Source organism: Ostrea edulis, chromosome 8 (genome assembly GCF_947568905.1).
Source record: "Ostrea edulis chromosome 8, xbOstEdul1.1, whole genome shotgun sequence".
In the NCBI taxonomy this organism is placed as follows: domain Eukaryota; kingdom Metazoa; phylum Mollusca; class Bivalvia; order Ostreida; family Ostreidae; genus Ostrea; species Ostrea edulis.
The window spans coordinates 53874253-53897425 of record NC_079171.1 but is presented as its reverse complement, the minus strand read 5'-3'; the positions used below and the strand labels follow the sequence as shown (position 1 = coordinate 53897425).

The window sequence follows — 23173 nt, the reverse complement described above, 5'->3', positions numbered from 1 at the left end:
ATGTGACGGGCGTATCATGTGCCGTGGCGGTGCACTTTTTTTGTTGGATGGAGGTACACATGTATACCACAAAAAAAGATGGAAAACTGCATCATTGAGCGTATACCTTCATCCAACAAAAAAATAATGAATTTATTCCTTATCATTTAATATTTTAAAACATTGAGTTTATATGAAAAAGCATTGTATGATTTGAGTTTAATAAACAAGTTATTCTTGGACTACATTGTATGTCATTTCGAGATGGGTGTAGGAATTTGTGAATACACAACTTTAAAAAAATTAAACCTAAATCCGTTAGGCCTAATGGCGACTTCCACGAACTGTTGTTTACTGTTGAGCAAACGGGTTTGTTGTGGACTGAAGAATGCAGTTTTGAAAGGAGGAGTTAGAGATAAGTCCTGTTGAGAGAAAATTGCTGGAATTTTGTTGAGTGGAACTGGAATTAAGTGCAAAGTTCGATGTTGGTACAGTACTAACGGAAAGCGTGGGGCATGTGCATAATCATGATGTGGGACGCCAGGTCTCTTGCATGAGGGACAAAATAGCGTCAAATAACGTTCAGACTGTTGTTTACCTTGAGTTTGACAAAAATTATAAATGAACTTTATTAGTTTAAACTACAGAGCCAACATGCATCTTATTGTTTGGCAGTTTGGAAACATTTTTCTTTTAAAATCATGATTTTGAATCATGGTAATTTAATTTTCTTCAATGTCATTTTTCGTTTCTTCTATAAATTGTATTGTATTGAAAGTATTGAATCGTGGAATAAGTATTGCAATATGTATCGTGTCGTGAAGGGGGTGTATCGTTTCAGCCCTACTATGACACCTAGAATCATCAAACTTTTTCAGACAATACATCTTGGATAGATGATGGGTCTCACTTTAAATTAGGTCACTGTGACCTTTGATTAAGACGATTTGGCCAAATATGGCAAAATCCTGTCTGATTTGTAACTTGTGTTATTAGGGCTAGAATCATCAAACTTAATCAGGTAATGCACCTTAAGAAAGTGTGTTGTGTACGTGCTCTAAATGAAGGTCATTGTGACCTTGAATTAAGATGATATGACCATATATGTCTTAAAGGGACTGATTCACATTTTTCGAAAGAAATATTTTTCATTTTTTATGTTAAAAATTCAAAATATAACTCATTTAATGTTGACAACCAAAATTTAGACCGTCTGAATACAAGGATAGGAGCAATATTTTAGTTTTAAATCTGTGTTATGTAAACATGCAAAGACTCCAGTCTTTTTATGTAAACAAACAAACCAGTGAAACATTAGTTTTGTAATTTAAAGCACTTTTATTTTGTACAATCACAAAGTTTAACTTTTAAATGACACATTTTACATAAAGTATACTTGAGATGTGATTTATGTGATAAACTTGGATCAATATTTATTATTTTGAAAACTTTGTAAACAATAGCACACCTCAATCTTTGTTTTCAAAGCAAATAATAAACTCTCTATAATGAGCTTCTGTCATGATGAATAACCTTAATTTTTTTTGTGAAAACTTCTAAACATATTAGACTGTAGATTTTGATCATTTAAAGTGAAAAACAAAATTTGGAGGGAAATCGTGAATCAGTCCCTTTTACCCTTTTTTTGGCTCATGTAGATTCTAGAATCAACAATATTTGTCAATATATGTGCATCGATCTGTATAGAAATGTAAATTATAGCTTAAAATCAGGTTATTAAAACTTTTGAAATGATAAGTATTTGAAAAACAATGTTTTAAGGGAGGTAATCCCTTCATATGTTCGAGAGTAATGCATTAACCCTGTTCAATAATCATTACCTCAGAAAATTTTTTTTTTTCTTAAGATGTAGCTACATAATAATTGATTTTAAAAAACTATTATGTTTCTAACATTAGTGATATAAATATATGCAGAAAAGTGTTGCACTACAAAATTTGCAGACACTTAACAAGCTTGCACATCACAGAACAGATAGAGGAATTGTCTCAAGGGAATGATGGTGGTGTTTGAAGCAGTTTAATATCTCTCTGTCCAATTAAGATTCCATAGCCCCTTGGGAGTAAGTCATGCTGTTTCAGTGTTCAGCCAAAGAGTCCAAGATCATTTCGATAAAATTTAAATTACATCTGTCTAGTAAAAGACTGATTGATTGATTGATGTTTTCCGTCACACTCAACAATTTTTCAGTTATCTGGTGGCGCCCAGTTTTTTGTTGGTGGAAGAGAGAACCCAGTTACAATGTACCTGGGAAGAGACCACCGACCTTCGGAAAGTAAACTGGGAAACTTTCTCACTTACCGGCACGAGCGGATTTCGAACCCGCACCGACAGAGGTGAGAGGCCGTGTGATTTTGAGCGCGATGCTCTAACCACTCGAGCACGGAGAAGATTTATTAATGAATATAATCATTGTAAACCAAGTGATTATCTAAATATATGTAATGAAATGAAAATATATTTAGGAATTTGTCTGTAGTTATTTGAACAATTCAAGAGACAATCAGTATGTGCAATATAGACACATTACAAGGAATAATCTTGATTTTACCTCTTGACTTAAAATCAAAGATATTGGTGCAATCTTATATGTTGGCATGGGATACATCATGATCTTTCTTTGTTATGCCCCCCCCCCCCCCCCCCCTCTTTCAAAGAAGAGGGGCATATTGGTTTGCACCTGTCGGTCGGTCGGTAGACCACATGTTGTCCGCTCAATATCTTGAGAACCATTCACTTGATCGTAATGATATTTCATATGTGGGTTGGTTATGAAAAGAAGAGGACCCCTATTGTTTTTCAGGTCAAAAGGTTAAAGGTCAAGAGTCAATCTACTCTGGACATAGGAATATACTGTCTGCTCAATATCTTGAGAACCCTTTGCTTGACAGACATCAAACTTGGTACATTGGTACATCTTAAGGAGTAGATGACCCCTATTGATTTTGAAGTCACCTGGTCAAAGGTCAAGGGTCAAACTGGACATAGGAATATATTGACCACTCAATGTCTCGAGAACCCTTTGCTTGACAGACATCAAACTTGGAACACTGGTATATCTTTAGAAGAAGATGACCCCTATTGATTTTGAGGTTACATGGTCCAAGGTCAAGGGTCAAACTGGACATAGGATTATGCTGTCCGTTCAATATCATGAGAACCCTTTGCTTGACAGACATCAAACTTGCTACACTGGTACATCATCAGGAGAAGATGACATCTATTGATTTTGAGGTCATGTAGTCAAAGGTGAAGGGTCGAACTGGACATTGGAATATACTGTCTGCTCAATATCTTGAGAACCCTTTGCTTGACAGACATTAAACTTGGTACACTGGTACATCATCAGGAGAAGATGACACCTATTGATTTTGAGGTCGTGTGGTCAAGGGTCAAACTGGACATTGGAATATACTGTCCGCTCAATATCTTGAGAACCCTTTATTTGACAGACATCAAACTTGGTACACTGGTACATCTTCAGGAGAAGATGACTCCTATTGATTTTAAGGTCACATGGTCAAAGGTCAAGGGTCAAACTGGACATAGGAATATACTGCCCGTTCAATATCTTGAGAACCCTTTGCTTGACAGACATCAAACTTGGTACACTGGTACATCTTCAGGAGTTGATGACCCCTATTGATTTTTAGGTCACATGGTCAATCCACTCTTGACATAGGAAGATATTCTCTGCTCAATATTTTGAATTGATGATACTACTCTCAATTAAATGATGCGTGTGTATAACCCTTTTCAATTTTGCACCATGGGGGGCATATGTGTTTTACAAACATCTCTTGTTTAATTTACACTTTATTTACATTTTGAATTTTAGAAGTCTGATGGTAACGCAAGACTCACTTGTTCTGATTGCAACAGAGGAAGTTACTGTACCAAAAGAAATCATAGATTTATCGAAGACACCAGCATGCACAACTATTGAAAGTACTGTGTCTACCAAGGAAAATGTCATTCTTGTAAGTACGAATATACTAATTTTTACAAAAGAAACATAAAAAATTTGTAAAATATAACTCAGAAGATATTTTTATAATTTACAATTTTTTCTGTTTTATAATCAAATATAGTATTGTTTATTAGATGCTCTAATTTTCCCTCCAAATTTTTTTTGCATATGAATTGGAAAAATTAATTGCTTATAGTCAGATACGCCCACCACAAAAGAACAAAGGAATACAGAAGAAAAAGTTACTTTTAAGAGACCCAAAGATAAGGTAAGGTTTGCAACATCTCAGCTCAGTTACCTGTAAGAGACCCAAAGATAAGGTAAGGTTTGCAACACCTCAGCTCACCTATCCTCTTCGTGCCTGCTGGCACATAAGGCCAATTCAACTTAATTGATAGATTATCATCCGCGCTCGCCCCTCAAAAATCGGTCCGCCAGGAATTTTTTTATTTTGCGGAGCTTGCGATTTCCGGAAAATGTTCATGTCTGACTCCAGTATTTACACTTCTTGTTTACATTTCCGGTATAGCAACGTGAAAAGCCAAATGAAGAAAATAGATCACATGTAATGGTTTTCTTAATTTCTCACCTCCTTACAGGAGTAAATGAAAGGATTAATGTGCTTCATACCTTGATAAAGTTTAATTGGTATCTTTGTGTTTGAAATTAAAGCTTAACCTGGAATTTGTCTGTGAAATAAGCATAGATCCATCTGGCATTAAATGATGCACTACTCGTTTATATCATTAATATTTTTCTCAGAAAATAAAAATTGAAAAATAAAATGCTCCCACCCGCCCCATACTTTTTGGTGACCCTGGATGATAATCTACTAATTAAGTTGAATTGGCCTAAGGCCCCAATACACTGCCTCCACCTGCCTCTGTCTCTGGCTACTGCCCTTGCTGACGCCCAGCTATTCCACCCCAGCTTTAACCTTAGTAGTTCTTCTCCACGTTGTTTTTGGTCGGCCTACTTTCCTCCTTCCCTCTGGGTGCCATGTCAGTGCGATGGTGCAAATCCTGTTGTTCTCCAATCCAATTCCACTTCTTGATAGTTATTATTTCACTTGCTCTTCTTATTTTTAGCTCTTCTGAGCCAAAGGCTCAAAGAGCTAATCATATGGCCATATGTGTGGCGTGCGGTGTGCGTCAATTTTTTGGAAAAAGGGCTATATCTCAAGAACCCCTTGGCCAAAATTTGTCAAATTTGTCACAGGGTATCCTTGGCCCAAGGGCTTTCATTTGTACTAAAACTAGGGTTGTGACCCTTTAACAAGGGGAGATAATTAGGAAAATGCAAACAAAAGTAGTGGTTACTAAAAATATTCTTCTCAAGAACCACTGGGCAAATTATCACCAAACTATGCATAAGGATGAGGATAGGTTGTTGATAAAATTTGTTCAAGGCATCATCCTGGGGCAAAGGGTGTGGTCTTAAGGTCACTTCAAAGTTGACCTTAAATTTTGTTTTGTTAAAACTTTGATATTTTGCTTCATATAAGGACTAAGATCATCAAATTTTGTCAATTGATGCATCTTAGGACCTAATATCATGTTGTCTCAAAAGTAGGTCATGATGACCTACTTTTTGAATTTCGCAGGTAATTATTATTTAATGGATTTTGATGCATATCTTGGACACTTTTGAGCCTATGATCATCAAAAATTGTCAGTTGATGGATCATGGGATCTTGAAGTGCGTCATTTGAAAAGTATGTCACCATGACCTACTTTCTGAATTTTATGGCTAATCATTTATGAATACATTTTAGGTTGTTATTTCAGATACCTAGAGGTTTAGAATCATCAAACCTTGTAAGTTGATGCATCTAGAGGCCTTGAAACATATTTATTAAGAAAAGTAGGTCACAGTGACCTACTTTTTGAATTTTGCAGACATTCAAATATCACATTTTCAATTTTAGATGCATATTTTGGACACTATGAAAGCTAGGATCATCAAACTTTGTCAGTTGATGCATCTTGAGTCTTCATAGTTTGTTGACCAAAAAGTAGGTCACCGTGACCTACTTTTGGAATTTGACGGCTATATTTTAATATTTCAGATACTATTTGACTTACAATTATCAAACTTTGTCAGTTGATCACTGTTGATGTATGTTGAGTCTTCAGAGTGTGTTGACTAAAAAGTAGGTCACCTTGACCTATTTTTGGATTTTGACGGCTATATTTGAATATTTCAGATACTATTTGACTTCAATTATCAAACTTTGTCAGTTGATGCATCTTGAGTCTTTGGAGTGTGTCGACCAAAAAGTAGGTCACTGTGGACTTCTTTTGGAATTTGACGGCTATATTTGAATACTATTTGACTTGTCAGTTGATGCATCTTGAGTCTTCAGTGTGTCGACCAAAAGTAGGTCACCGTGACCTACTTTTTAGTCAACACACCGTAAGAACCATTCTCCAACAATGGCATGAAATGTAATTGCATAAAAAATCGGACAAAATACAATGCGATCCCCTTGTTCTAATTGTATGCATATTAAATTCGGTATTTAGCACCCCAACCGTCGATCTAGGTCCCTTGAAAAAATTCATGTAGAAGAGAAATATGTACTACCCAGATATGCACGTAGGTTAAGTAACTTCATTTTGTAATTATTTTGATTGCCTAATCTAATGGTGTACTGTGTGATATCCCCTTCATACACTATCATGTGATAGGTCTTTAAAACCTTGTTAATTGATGAATCTTGGTTAGTGAGAATTTTTGCCTGTTCTACAATGAATCAGAAGAGCGATTCTAGGCCCATGGGCCTCTTGTTGTTCTATGATGGAGTTCTTCGGTTGATATTTTCTCTGGCCATTAATTTTCTCAAGCATCTGAAGTTGATCTTTTCTAAAAGAAGGTTTGCATCAACAGGGAGATAACTCTTGCTGTACAGAAACTTTATGACGTCACAATAAAAAAGTGCAACATCATGAACATTGCGTGTTGATTTGTAACGTAATAAATAATTCACATTTTCATCCCTTAAATGTTGTAGCTATTCTAAATTATTAATCTATTTCAATTTTAAATAACTTGTTCAATTTGTTGAAACACAATCAACAAACAAACTTGGGTAATCCATCAGTTTTATGCGGCTTGTATTCTAAAACTTCGTCTAATTGATTCTTTTTAAAAAAATTCCGAAAATCAATCGATTGTCACAAATTCTATATGTCGCCGATGCAGCATCATATGTGTTTAGTTTCGTTTTCGACCAATTATAAAAGCTGTTGTCTGATTGGCTCCACGCTACAGGTTGCAAACCAATCATATGCTCCGTCTCGAGCCCATGTTTTGAGTGGTCACTGATGTCAAGGGTTAGTGCAAGGTAATGAATCAATAACCCTTGACTTGTGAAGATGGACGAACAGATCTATAAAGTTGAATCTTTTGGAAACTGACATAATATTTTCTCATCAATTACCACTATTCCATGTAAGTGTTAAGTGGTGTATGTGTTTACACATTTACTGATTCAGAACAATTTTTCTCACCTATTCATTTATTTACTTTCTTTGATATTTTATAAGTCTACAAGTTTTTACACACACAGTATGTGCTACAGCAATGTCCTACAAAGACAATTGCAATAATTGTTTTGTTTTGAACATATTTTGTTGATGAAATCAAAAGGATTGGGAACAAGTTCTAACAACTTAATATAATTACTTGGAATCAAACTCAGTCTGATATCACCAATAAACAAAACAATTCCTGAACTTGTTCTTTTATCTATATAAAAGATATTTTTTAAAAATAATAGTAAAATGAATGAACACTGGTTGCCAATCAATTAGACCCTTAAAATTAAGCTCTACAGGGTGGGAAAACTGATATCAATGCATAGTCCACCATTTTGTGAATTTCAGTTAACCCTTTCGTGCTTAACCCGCCCAAATCCGCCCCCGCCGGCATGTGCTTAACCCGCCCGAAACCGGCCTTGTTTACCTGTGCTATTTAAAGAGCAAAAGGTATTGATTGGCTAGCAAAAATAGTTGCTGACGTTTACATACGGGTTTGTCATACAGGACATTCGGATTTTTTCTAGGTTTTACATTATATTCAGTTAACTATTAATAGAAATTCAGAATATTCCGAAGGTAATTTTAGCGTGGGTTGAAAATGGCGTCGGAGATATCGAGTGATAGTGAGTTTGATGGTTTTGATGAAGAACAAGTGTTATCTACGGTAGAAAAGGACAGGGAAATACAAGAAAGAGTTCGGAGAATAGTTGACAATGAATCAGATGTGGATGTTTCTGAAGAAGAAAGCGAGGATTCGGCAGAAAGTTCCGACGAAGACGAGATGTGCGGCGATATTTACATGCGAAATGTGAATCGTGATTGGGATCACGAACTTTCAGAGGTGAATATACCAGCGTTTGAGGAAGAAACTGGAGTGCAAAATCGTCTGAATCCAGATGCAAGGCCTATCGACTATTTCTTCAGGTTTTTACCTCAAGTTTTCTTTGAAAATCTCGCAATGGAAACAAACAGATACGCTACCCAGAAAGGACCTGATCCAAGATGGAGTCCAACAAATGCAAACGAGATGCGTGCATTTGTGAGTATTAACATTTTCATGGGTGTTCGACAATTACCACGTATTAGTAATTATTGGAGTACTGATGAACGCTTTTCTGACCCATTCATTGCATCAATCATGCCGAAAACTCGTTTCGTGAAAATAAACCAGTATTTACACCTGAGGGATACATCAAATAGACCTGGATGAAACGATCCTGCTTATGACCCGCTGTTCAAAGTAAGAAATCTTATCGATGTCATCCAGCCGAAATTAAGAGAAACTTACAAACCAGGAAAAAACCTCTCCATTGATGAAGGAATGATTGGATTCAAGGGGAGGTTGCATTTTAGACAATACATGCCAGCAAAACCAACGAAGTGGGGGATCAAGGTATGGCAAATATGTGAGTCGGACACTGGTTACTGTTGTGGTTTTGACATTTATACGGGGAAAAAACCAGGAGGAAGACAGCATGGTCTAGGATATGATGTTGTATGGAATTTATCAAAACATTATCACCATCAAAACAGACATCTGTACTTTGATCGATTCTTTTCTTCTGTTACTCTTGCTGAGCACCTGGAGCTCGTGGGGACTTATGTGTGTGGTACTATAGTGGCAAATAGAAAAGGACTCCCTGATAATGTGAAGAAGGCAAAATTGAAGAATCGAGGAGACATCATACAGATGCAGAAAGGAAATCTGATAGCTACTTCTTTCAAAGACAAGCGCCAGATCACATTTCTGTCATCATTTGCACCACCACACCTGGATGAAAACACAGGAAAACCACATGTCAACATCCTCTACAATAAACACATGGGTGGTGTGGATAAATTTGACCAGATGGCCTCATACTATCCTGTTGGAAGACCAGGAACAAAGTGGTGGAGGTACATACTTTGGTACATTGTCAATTTATCAATTTTGAATGCCTGGGTTTTATATCAGAAGTCGGAGAAGAATCCCCCACCTCAGAAAGGATATGACCATCTAGGATTCCGAATGGACGTTGCGGATCAGTTGCGCGCTGGATTTACCTCCAGGAAACACAGGATTGGCAGAAAGGCAAAGAACTGCAACAAGAAAATTGCAATTCAATCCATCAATCACCACGAACTCGTGAAAATAGACGGTAGGAAGAAAATGTGTCGCGAATGTTCCCTACACAACCGCAAGACTTTATCTGGACGTCCAGTGGAAACTACATTCAAATGTGGATTTTGTGATCTTCCTCTCTGCAGAAATGGATGTTTCACGTCCTTCCATGAAAGAAACTTAAATTAGTGTCATGTAATGACAGCAATATTTAATTTTGTGGCTTTTAAACATTTTTTACCTGTGTTTACCTGATTTCGCTAGTACAGGTGTTGTTTGACTTACTTACTAGACATGTACATAGTTTCATTATACTTATATATATTTGCTAAATTACACTTTTATTGAAAGAAATTGATTGTTAAATTCTATGCTTTCTTTTTTTAATGTCCTTTTTGTACCTAATAAATTACCTGAATATTTTGCAGCTTATAATCATGGCATCAATAAAAAAAACATCACAATATATCCTTGTTTATTTTTTCAGTACCTCATTGGTATACTGTTGCTTGAGTGAACAAAACATTGGAATTATATCTGTTTTATTGAATTTTTTCCTTGATTGGGATTTTTACCTGAAAATTACCTGGAAAATGATGACATAGACAGAAAATAAAAGTCACATTCCAAAGAGTAGGGTCAACATTATATTTGGGTGAAATTTCATGGCATTACATTGATTAATGAAAAAGTTATGAAATTAAGAAAATGAAGGAAGAATTTTCATAAAAACTTAAGAATTAATTGAGATTCTCTGTGCTATGAATTGTATAGAAATGTAGTCACGATTTTAAGAATTTAGAATATATGTTCCACCCACCTGGTGAGTAAACTTACATCAACCCTATCTTATTGTAGAGAGTGAGAGCCAACGACCGAGGGAGAGTGTACGAATGCTTGAAATGTCTAAATTTTAGAGGGAAAAAGGGGAAGGCGGAGTCTCACTACTTCAAGATGCATGTCGCAGCTGAAGACCTCCCCTGGTACTGTGGTCTTTGTAATTTCCGATGTGAATCGGAGGCAGACCTGAAACATCACCCAAACAACAACAAGGATCATAAGAGGCTAGTGGATGAAGCCAAAAGCAAAGCCCCTGGAACAGATTGGGATGACACACAATTCTTCACCAAGAACCCCAATGCAAAAACCATTGAAATTGATAGGGACCTTAAGCAATGGACCAAAGAAGATTCGATCAAATTTTGGGAAGGTCGCAAGACAGATCAAAACCAGAAGCCAGTGGACACACCAGCACCAACCTCTAATGTAAGTGTTGATTCTCTATCTTAATTATTGAGCTATTCTGGTTAAAGATAAACACTATAGTTCCGTAGAATACTTATTATCTATTATGCTTTAGACAGGATTGTTATGATGAGAAATTAGTATTGTTGTGGTGTTTTGTGTTGCCCTACCTGTGCGTTCATTTCCGCGTCCTCAGTTTGATTGTCCCGTCTGTCACTCTGGACTTAAGAATAGGTATATCAGTCACAAATGAACAAAAATGGGGGGGGGGGGGGGGGGAGAGAATTGAGTTATTGCTCAGATGGAATGTTCCCTGAGAAGACTGAACTGGAGCTATTGTAACTTTTGCAAAAATAATTAGGAACAGATTAGGTGATTAGTTTAGATTAAGAATCATTCCCAGTGACCTGTGTTCAGGTTTACTGGTATAAGGTCAAATTTAGCAATGAGCGCAAAATTAAGAAATATTCAAATAATAATCAATCTAAAGGGGATATTCATTTTTGTTAGGTCACCTGAGTCACTCATGTGACCTATTGCCGTTGGTCTTCATCCATCGCCGTGCATTGTCTGTTAACAATTTTACATTTTTATACGCCCGTCATTAGACGGGACGTATTATGTTATGGCACTGTCCGTGCGTCAGTCCGTCCGACTGGCTGGTTGGATGTCCGTCCGTCCCGGGTCATATTTTCTGGACTTTCTCCTGTAATGGATGCATATACAACTTTGAAATTTCGTCACAATATCTCCCTCAAAAATTGTAAGAGTGAGTTTGCATTTCCACTGGATTGGTCCATCCTTAACCTACTTTAGGACTACAGGTAGGTCAAACAGTTTTCCTGAAATTTACACATAAGCTTCCTTTAAGAGGAATACAAGTTCAATTTGCATTTCAACTGGATTGGTCTGTCCGTTCGTGACCTACATTAGGACTAAAAGTTGGTCAAACAGTTTTCCAGGTTTTTTTTTAGCTCACCTGAGCTGAAAGCTCAAATGAGCTTTTCTGGTCACCTGTTCTCTGTCCATCTGTAAACTTTTCACATATTTGACTTCTTCTCCTGAACCACGGAGGCAATTTCAACCAAACTTGGCCAAAAGCACCCTTGGGTGAAGGGCTTTCAAGTTTGTTAAAAATGGGAGATCATCACAAAAATACAAATTTTTTAAAAATCTTCCCAAGAACCACTAAGCCAGAAGAGCTGAAATTTACATGAAAGCTTTCTGAAATAGTGCAGATTTAAGTTTGTTAAATTCATGGCCCCTGGGGGTACATAAAAATATATAGGAAATATGTTTAAAAATCTTCTTCTCAAGAACCACTGAGCCAGAAAAGCTGATATTTACATGAAAGCTTCCCGACATAGTGCAGATTCAAGTTTGTTCACATCATATCCCCCGTGGGTAAGATCGGGTCACAATAGGGGATCAAAGATTTACATGCGAATATATAGGGAAAATCTTTAAATATGGGCCAAAGTGATTCAGGTGAGCAATGTGGCCCATGGGCTTCTTAATTGTGTTAAGTTTGTGAGTAAAAGGTCCATAGTTTACACCGATAAATTCTTCAAAAAAGAATGTTTGATTCTTATATTCCAATTTGTTCCCTGTATTATCAATTTCAAAAATCTGAATAGTTTCCCTGCACTATGTTATTTGTTTTCAGGCGCATTTGTATACATAGCGTTTTTGGATTTATTGATGTTTTTAAAATTCTCATTTTAGCTTTATTTTTGTCCAATCAAAGCAATTTCAATAAATTTTATAACATTGGAATTATTACACGATGTTGTCACAAATTTTTTGGCAATATGATTTGACATTTTTGAACATATATTGTGTTTCAGGATGAAAAACCAGAAGTTTGTGGTGATGTTTCCAAGGCGATGACCCCTCCCGATGCCCCTGCAGATTCTCCTCAGCCAACTAGAGATGTGGATGAGGTTGTTATCATTTTTAGCTCACCTGAGCTGAAAGCTCAAGTGTGCTTTTCTGATCGCCTGTTGTCCGTCTGTCTGTAAACTTTTTACATTTTCGACTTCTTCTCCTGAACCACTGGTCCAATTCAACTAATCTTGGCCAAAAGCATTCTTTGGTGAAGGGCTTTCAAGTTTGTTCAAATGAAGGGCCATGTCCCTTTCAAAGAGGAGATAATCACAAAAATGCAAAAATAGGGTGGGATCATTTTAAAATCTTCTTCTAAAGAACCATTGGGCCAGAAAAGCTGAAATTTACATGAAAGCTTCCTCACATAATGCAGATTCAAGTTTGTTAAAAATCATGGCCCTTGGGGGTTGGATGGGGCCACAAGAGGGGGTCAAAGTTTTACATGCAAATATATAGGAAAAATCTTCTTCTCAAGAACCACTGAGCCAGAAAAGCTGAGATTAACATGAAAGCTTTCTGACAAAGTGCAGATTCAAGTTTCTTCAAATCATGGCACCCGGGGGGTATGATGGGGCCACAATAGGGGATCAAAGTTTTACATACAAATATATAGAGAAAATCTTTAAAAACATTCTTCTCAAAAACTACTGAGCCAGAAATACTGAGATTTACATGAAAGCTTTCTAACATATTTCAGATTTATGTTTGTTAAAATCATGGCCCCCAGGGTAGGATGGGGCCACAAGGGGGGGATCAAAGTTTTACATACAAATATATAGAGAAAATCTTTAAAAACATTCTTCTCAAAAACTACTGAGCCAGAAATACTGAGATTCACATGAAAGCTTTCTAACATATTTCAGATATATGTTTGTTAAAATCATGGCCCCCAGGGTAGGATGGGGCCACAAGGGGGGATCAAAGTTTTGCATACAAATATGTATGGAAAATCTTTACAAACATTCTTCTCAAAAACTACTGGGCCAGGAAAGTGGAAATTTACAATGAAATCTTCCTGACATAGTGCAGATTCAAGTTTATAAAAATCATGGCCCCTGGAGATAGGATGGGACGACAATAGGGGATCAAATTTTACATACAAATATATAGGAAAAATCATTAAAAATCTTCTGATGAAAAATCACTGGGCCAGAAAAGTTTACATTCACATGAAAGCTTCCTGACCTAGTCCAGATTCAATTTTGAAAGAGTCATGGCCCCCAGGAGTAGGTTGGGATCACAATAGGGATCAAAGTTTTACATGCGAATATATAGGAAATTAAAATCTTTAAATATGAGCCAAGATGACTCAGGTGAGCGATGTTGCCCATGGACCTCTTTTGTTTTGTAATATGCATATTGATTCCTTATAGTAAGGCTTCCTTACATTTCATGCCTGGTCTTTAGCCTTGTAATCGTGACCTAGGAGTTTGACCCAAATTTAATAAATTTAGTCTAGCTTGCTTAAAATTCTGAAATAAAAATTTTGAAAAGTGATGATAGAACTCTCATATGTCATACATGCATTCCTTGTGATGAAACCATTTTTTGTATCAAAGTTGCATGATCTATTAAATATCTTCTGGACTATTTAAGGTAGGGCTTTCATATTTTGGTATAGATTGTTTATGGCAAAACCCTGCATTTCATATCATGATGTTCAATCTCTTGACCTTATAGTTTGACTTACCTAAAAAAACATTCAGACCTTCACCGGCATTGGAGATTCTCCATAAGAGTGAAAGATTCTTGAGAGGGACGTTAAACAAGATACAATTAATCATGTTTTGTTTATAGATTCTTGATTGTAAGACCTTTCATTTCATACCATGATTTGTGACCTTGGTCATCTTCAGAACAGCAAGGTCTTATTAGCCATATTGTGTCTTGACCCTTTGAGGATAGGTTGAGTCACAATATTAGATCAAAATGTTTCATGGGAGTAAGGATTAAAAAAATATTTAAAGTTACAACAGCTGAACAATGACAAGACTAAGGTGACTCAGATGAGCGATGTGACCAAAGGGCCTCTTGTTTGCATATCAGTTTAAAATTTGATTAATTTTACTTCTAGGCAGGTACGCCCACCACAAAAGAACTACAGAGTGGAGGAGAAAAGGTTCCTTCTATAAGACCTCTCAATGGACTGATGAATTCAATTTCATCACCCAACGAGTCTGCTACCTCAGTATCTACATCAGGGGAATCAAAAACAAAGGTAGACTTTTTAAATCTCATTGTTGAAAAAAAATCTTTCAAAAGTCACAACAGTTGGGCAAGGTCAAGGTGAATGAGGTGAGCAGTGTGATCAATGAGCCTCTTGTTTTTGTTTTTATAAGGATATTACAAGGGTGTAATTTCTTCCTCTTTTCAGAGGAATTCCCTGATTGGCTCAGTTTTCTAAACAAAAAAATGAAAAACTGGGATTAATTTAAAGCGACAGAAAATGATACCTTTCCCGGTAGAATGAGGTGTTTTTATTCCTTTTTGACCAGTTTTCCTCTGATTTCTGAGGAATTCAGTCACAGTCCTGATATCAGCTGAAGAAGTGTTAACTTGTTTTCATTGAATGCATGTTTGAGTTTGAGTTATCAGTTGTAAGAAGAAAACTATCACCTTCAAATCTGTGTCTAGTCAGTGTATCTACAAAATAATGTACTCAAACAGGGTACTAAAGACTGTGTGTTCATGTGTTGTCTCTGTCAATTACAAGACTCTCTGTGTGTTCATGAGTTGTCACTGTCAATTACAAGACTCTCTGTGTGTTCATGTGTTGTTACTGTCAATTACAAGACTCTCTGTGTATTCATGTGTTGTTACTGTCAATTACAAGACTCTCTGTGTGTTCATGAGTTGTCACTGTCAATTACAAGACTCTCTGTGTGTTCATGTGTTGTTACTGTCAATTACAAGACTCTCTGTGTATTCATGTGTTGTTACTGTCAATTACAAGACTCTGTGTATTCATGTGTTGTCACTGTCATTACAAGACTCTCTGTGTGTTCATGTGTTGTCACTGTCAATTACAAGACTCTCTGTGTATTCATGTGTTGTTACTGTCAATTACAAGACTCTCTGTGTATTCATGTGTTGTCACTGTCATTACAAGACTCTCTGTGTGTTCATGTGTTGTCACTGTCAATTACAAGGTACCAAAGATTGTGTGTTCATGTGTTGTCACTGTTAATTACAAGAGTATGTGTGTTCATGTGTTGTCACTGTCAATTAGAAGGTACCAAAGACTCTTGTGTGTTCATGTGTTGTCACTGTCAATTACAAGACTCTCTGTGTGTTCATGTGTTGTTACTGTCAATTACAAGACTCTCTGTGTATTCATGTGTTGTTACTGTCAATTACAAGACTCTCTGTGTATTCATGTGTTGTCACTGTCATTACAAGACTCTCTGTGTGTTCATATGTTGTCACTGTCAATTACAAGGTACCAAAGACTTTGTGTGTTCATGTGTTGTCACTGTCAATTACAAGACTCTCTGTGTGTTCATGTGTTGTCACTGTCAATTACAAGACTCTGTGTATTCATGTGTTGTCACTGTCAATTACAAGACTCTCTGTGTGTTCATGTGTTGTCACTGTCAATTACAAGGTACCAAAGATTGTGTGTTCATGTGTTGTCACTGTTAATTACAAGACTCTCTGTGTGTTCATGTGTTGTCACTGTCAATTACAAGGTACCAAAGATTGTGTGTTCATGTGTTGTCACTGTTAATTACAAGAGTATGTGTGTTCATGTGTTGTCACTGTCAATTACAAGACTCTCTGTGTGTTCATGTGTTGTCACTGTCAATTACAAGGTACCAAAGATTGTGTGTTCATGTGTTGTCACTGTTAATTACAAGAGTATGTGTATTCATGTGTTGTCACTGTCAATTGCAAGGTACCAAAGACTTTGTGTGTTCATGTGTTGTCACTGTCAATTACAAGACTCTCTGTGTGTTCATGTGTTGTCACTGTCAATTACAAGACTCTCTGTGTATTCATGTGTTGTCACTGTCAATTACAAGACTCTCTGTGTGTTCATGTGTTGTCACTGTCAATTACAAGACTCTCTGTGTGTTCATGTATTGTCACTGTCAATTACAAGACTCTCTGTGTGTTCATGTGTTGTCACTGTTAATTACAAGACTCTCTGTGTGTTCATGTGTTGTCTGAGTTCATGTGTTGTCTGTGTGTTCATGTGTTTTCTCTGTCAATTTCAGCAAATGTTCACTGTTAAGATTTACTTCACACAATAGACAGTAAAAATTTAAATTTTTCAACATATTAAACTGATAAATATATGAATATATGTACGATTTATAGTTTCAGTCCCTCCCCCCCCCCCCCCCCCCAATAAAAAAAAACACAACAAAACACCACCCTACCTATCTTCTCACTTCTAAATATGTGGGTAAGTAAACAGCAAACCAACATTGTTTAAGGATGGCCTTAGTAATTTTGATTTAATAATAATAAATAATAATACCATATTTATATAGCACCCTTTTCATACACTATGTAGGCTCAAAGGTGCTTTACAATGCATATATATCTTACAACAGAACGTTATACACATAATACATAGAAAATAAATAAAACATTAAAAGCTGTACCTATCCTCATTGTACATATAAAACATGAAAACACAAGATACCATAAATATGCTAGATAAGAATAAACATCAGTTTCAGGGCGTATTAGAATAATAATGAAATACACACACGCACACGCAGCATATAATGTCTCAGGTATAATACATTAAAACATACAATTCATTTTTTTTTTATTTATAAAACATCACAAAATGGTACTCGAAAGCTAAGACTTTAGTTTTCACAGTTTTTCACAGAATCTAACCTACACGAATGACTGAAATTATAGAAACTAGTCCTGGAAAACTTGATGGAAAAAATGTGTTTTCAGTGACTTCTTGAATGCACACAGTGTTCTACAGTCCCTTACATGTTCTGGAAGGGCATTCCACAGTTTTGGAGCTATTGTTCTGAAACAACGATCTCCGTATGTTAGTAACTTTCCATCCAAAAGTTTTTGCATATAAATTAAAAATTCAAATCTTTTCTAGGCAGGTACGCCCACCAAAAAACGGCAGAACAATACAGAAGAAAAGGTTCCTCGTAAGAAACCCAAAGTTAAGAACGCCAGTGGAGTGGAAGATTCGACATCATCCTCTGCATCTTCAACACTGGAATCACAGATGTCATTCTCTATATCTTCATCATTGGAATCGCAAATGGAGGTAGACCTCTCTGAATCTCAATATCTCTCCTGTTATCTGCTTGCTTATGATCAAGTCTTTTCTCTCTTACCAGCAACACTATTTGGTAGTGCTGCAAAGTCGGAACAAAATTACAATAGATTATTGAATTGACTGATTGATTGATTGCTGTTTTCTGCCACACTCAACAATTTTTCAGTTATCTGCAGTGCTCCAAGTTGTGAGTAAAACGGTCGCATTTATGACCAGAAAATCGATTTTGCGACTAGAGATTATATTTCAGTCGCATTTTTGCGAGTGGAAAAACATTGGGCATCCAGTAAAATTTTGTAATCGGGATCGGAAGTCTGAATAAATATTTTTCAGTCGCGGTCAAAACAGCGTTTGAAAGCAATTAAGATGGCGGTAAAACGAGGGTTAAAGCACTTTGGACTTGGTAAAAAGTAGAAGCCTTGGCCTAATACATGTAACGAAGAAATTCAAGAATCACACGGAGAAAGTTCATCATTTAAAGATGACGTAGCTGTGTCTAAAGAAAATGTAAAAGTAAAGGAAGAACCCCAGTCCTAATGGCTGAAGGAATTTTCGTGGTTGATATACAGAGATTACAAAATGTTTTGCAGAATTTGTGAGGCCAATTAGCCAACAACGTCCACCATTTCTGGACAACAATCGTCCTATTTCACCACGACCTGGTGTACATCTTTCAAATGTGGAAGTGTGACTATTCACGGTAACAGTAAGAGACACGTCTTGTCCGTGACTGCATTATTAGCAGTAAGTCGAGCGGGGCAACTGTTGCTGATAATTTTCACAGATGATCATATATGATTATGTTGAATATTGATAATTTATTAGTCTTAACTCTGATAAATAGAAATAAATACGCTTTCTCTTCTTTTATTAGGTCACCTGAATTTACTCAGGTGACCTTTTGCAATTGGTTATCGTCCGTCGTCGTGAGTTAACAATTGAACATTTTTAACTTCTTCATAACTCCCATTCCAATTCTTTTCAAATTTGGTAAGAATCATCTTTGGGACAAGGAAGACATAAATTATAAATTTCAGAACTCTAGAAGTGGGACAAAAACTGCCCGAAATTGACCAATTTTCAAAAATCTTCTTCTCTAGAATCGCACATGTGTAAAAAATAAAAAAATAAATGCATATTGATGTAGAGCAGGAAGGCCTCTACCAAAATTGTAAACTTCATGATCCCTGGAGTAGGAGTTTTGACTCCAGGGTGTGGTCAAATTCAGTGTAAAGTGTTTATGTGTAAAACACTTAAATAACATCTTCTTAAGTGCTATTGAAACTAAATGGATATTTAGAAAGGGCAAGTAGTCCTTTACTAAAATTGTAAATTTGATGATCCCAGGGGTAGGGGTTTTGGTATCAGAGTGGGACCAAAATGGTCAGTTATTAAATGTGTGAACGTTAGAAATTTTAAACTTCTTCTTGATAACTATCGTTCCAATTCCTTTCAAATTTGGTATAAAGCATCTTTGAGCAAGGGGGACATAAATTACAAATTTCTGCACACCTGGGGCCTTTCTAAAATTGTTTTCTCTAGAACCGCACATGTGTAAGAAAAACTAAATGCATACTGATGTAGAGCAGGAAGGCCTCTACCAAAATTGTAAATTTCATGATACCCGGGGTAGGGGTTCTGACCCCAGGGTGGGGCCAAACTTAGTATAAAGTGTTTATGTTTAAGTTTTTTTTTTTTTTTTTTTTTTTTTTCCACATATATCAGTCTTTAATTCCAAAATACATTACTATTTCGGGGTAAAGTCTCCGCAGAGACCCCCTTATAATCTTTACCTAGGGTGCCAGGGGCCCCTTGGATTAGATGTATATAGGCATACATATACATATATATAAATTTATCATATAAATTTCTACATATAGAAAACACAAACATATATGCATACATACAAACACACACACATATAATATACTGTTATATAACAAAATTTATTAACATGTTATGGCAAAAAAGGTTCTTATTTTTACGGAAAAACCAACAACACAACAATATAATTATGTACATAAAGAACCTGAAACTGCCATATGCGGGGTTAACAATTCAAAAGTTCATATCACAACCCCCATGGCAGCACTATAGGAGGACAGGACCCCTCCTCATAGTGGGAACTTTTTGCAAAATACCAGTATATAAAAGGTTTATTACAAAATTTTATTTGATATAGAAATATAGTTGTTTGTAATCAATTCAAATTGTTCAAAATAAACTCACATTGTAACATAGTTAAAAATGTGCATAGACAGATATTTGTCAGGTTTCATATTATAAAAAGTCATACCTGCAAAGGTGTATAAATTACAATTTGTCTTTAATTGCTTTCATAACTTTAGCATATTTTTTATCCTGAATTTTTGTGTACACTTCTGTATAAAAATTCAATTTACTTTTTATGTGGTTACATATTTCTTGAGGTTTTTCGTCTTTGTTATCTAATCTACAACACATTTTATACTTGTATATTTTACAGGCAATAAGAGATATTATGCTATTCAAAAAGAGTGTCTTTTCATTGTTTTCATAGTAAAATCCTATCACAATTGTTTTCCACAATATATCAAATTTTAAAATTTGTTTAACAATGTCCCATATATGAGAAACATTTTTACATTTTAAGATAAGATGTTCATTGTTTTCTTTAGCATCTCTGCAAAAGACACAAAAATCATTTTCTACTATCTTCCATTTCTTCAGCAATTCTCTGTTACACAATAGATTATTTAATAATTTATAATTAAATTCTGATATACTTCTGTCTCTTATGGATAAGATTTTTTGTTCATAAATAGATTTCCAAGCCGTTTTTGCTATTTCAAAAACCTTTCCGTAATATGTTTGGTGTAATGGAGGTATAAATTTTTCATGACAAAGAATTTCGTAAATCAACGAAATCATGTACTCCCATTTTCATGGGAGTACATCATACGATTTATTATGTAAAGGACATGTTAAAGTGTGTGATATCAATTCAGTGTTTATGTTTAAGTTTGCTGATACTGTATAAAATCTGAAAGCAAACTTAGGAATAGCAGAAAAGGAGGTACAAGAAGTGGAAAATTTCACAACCCAGGGTTCTGACTTTAGGATGAGTCAAAAGTAGTCATATCTTTTAATGTTTTGATTTTAATACACCTATTATATTATGCAAAGCCTATCATCAGTGTATGCACTTTTGAAGGCATTGAAGTTTTAAGAAGATAATTTCCCACCTGGCCTGAGTGAGTAGGTCAGTCAATTTGCACACCTGGACGATCTTGATCAACCACTGGCAAAAATTTTCTTGTCTTCAAAAAGTGGCCGGTATGTTAAGGGTAAATTACACATGTTTGTTAACAAATGTACTTTAAAAAGTGGCCGATGTCCGGTTTTCAGGGGTGGCCGGTTTTGTAAGACTTTCTTTGCAAGGATTGTTAAGATTTCTGCCGGGACTTAGAAAATCGGCCGATATTCAGGGAGAATCGGTTTTCTGAGGAGCCGGTTTGGAGAAGTTTCACAGTATATAGTATTTATGTGTGAGTTTGCTGATACTGTATAAAATCTAAATTTATTGCATACTTAGGAATAGCAGAAAAGCATTATACAAAAAATGGTGAATTTCACAACCCAGGATTATGACTTTAGGATGAGTCCAAATTAGTCATATATTTTGATGTTTTAATTTATTATTTATTATTTAAAGCCTTTCATCAGTGTATGCACTTTTGAGGACAGTGAAGTTTTAAGAACACATCTTGTTTTATACTGTTGCTGAACATTAGAATTTAGCTTAGATACTCGGAACAGAATTTTTTTCTTCTAGATTTCATAGCCCATGGAAGTAGTGATACTTTTTCACTAGTACTCAGGTGACCAATAAGACCTGTGAACCTCTTGTTAGATAATAATGCAAATATGACATTAGTTTCTTATCTGAATCAGTTTTCCTATCTTCAATTGATGTCACTGTCTGAAGTTGTTTATATTTTTAGCAAGAATCTAACACAGAATCTATCAACAAACCAAAGACAAGTTCTAAAAAAAAACCAGGCGGATCAAAACAAAGCCATCTATCCTTCCCTAATACATCTGCCTCGGGTGAAAAATCTAACACAGAATTTATCAACAACTCGAAGACAAGTCCTAAAAAAAAACCAGGCGGATCAAAACAAAGCCATCTATCCTCTGCAAATACATCTGCCTCGGGCCAAACATCTAACACAGAATCTATTAACAACCCATTGACAAGTCCAGAGAAAAAAAAGTCTGCTTCTAAGTATACAAAAGAATCTCTTCAAGAATTGAAGGTTTTTTATGCAGAGGAGCCTATGGACATGAAACTTTTCTTTGATACGGTAAAATCAAAAGCTGATGCCACGGTCACTGGAGCAAAAGTTGAGCAAATTATGAACACATTTAAGCGGATTACCGAAGAACAGTTGGGAATGTTCAGTATAGATTTAGATGATCTTTTCGAAACGAAGAAACAAGGTGATGATAAAATCAAATCTAAGAAAACGAATGTAATGCATCACATTATGAACTCGACTGATGAGATTAACGATTTCTCTAAAATTGCTGTGGAAAAGAAAAAGTACAAAGATTCCAGGATAATCCGGTAAGTGGACAGGATAATCTGGTAAGTGGACAAGGCACACAACAAAGCCACCATTTGAGAAGATTTTTAAAAAATAAAGAAGTGGGCACCCATAACAACATTCGCCACTTATTAAATTTGTTAGCACAGTGGACCATTATGTCCATGTTGATAAGATTCAGTAATGCTGGGGTTCCAGATTAATTGAAATGGGCTGGGTGTCTTAACAAATCGTTCCACATTCTTTTGTCAATGATTTAGTTTCAAGCCTTTTTGCAAAATCTTTGCCAAGTATTTTGGGGGTGTTTCATCCATAATTTGGATATTTTCCCTGCCATCTGAAAGTAAGATTATATTCAATGCATTAATTTATGGTTCTTTTCACCATGCATTACATCTGCGGGTGTGATTAGTCGACAGGGGATGCTTACTCCTCCTAGGCGCCTGATCCCACCTCTGGTGTGTCCAGGGGTCCGTGTTTGCCCAACTGTCTATTTTGTATTGCTTAAATAGAAGTTATGAGATTGATCACTGTTCGTTATCTTCACCTTCCATAACATAGATTATTTGTAAT

At 35.9% G+C, this 23173-nt stretch overlaps 1 protein-coding gene across 6 annotated transcripts in view; it reads left to right on the top strand.

Annotated features, from left to right (window-relative positions):
- Positions 1-23173, top strand: part of LOC125661261 (uncharacterized) — a 49296-nt gene that overhangs the window by 8769 nt on the left and 17354 nt on the right. For 5 of the 6 annotated variants that reach the window (XM_056146461.1, XM_048893228.2, XM_056146463.1 and 2 more), the window contains exons 3-9: positions 3839-3980; positions 4167-4238; positions 10472-10879; positions 12706-12801; positions 14820-14963; positions 17826-17999; positions 21995-22620. In XM_056146461.1, coding sequence (XP_056002436.1) covers positions 3839-3980; positions 4167-4238; positions 10472-10879; positions 12706-12801; positions 14820-14963; positions 17826-17999; positions 21995-22620 — 1662 coding nt within the window. Of the gene's footprint in view, positions 1-2190; positions 2337-3838; positions 3981-4166; positions 4239-10471; positions 10880-12705; positions 12802-14819; positions 14964-17825; positions 18000-21994; positions 22621-23173 lie in introns of all 6 variants that reach the window. The other variant, XM_048893231.2, reaches the window with a different exon arrangement.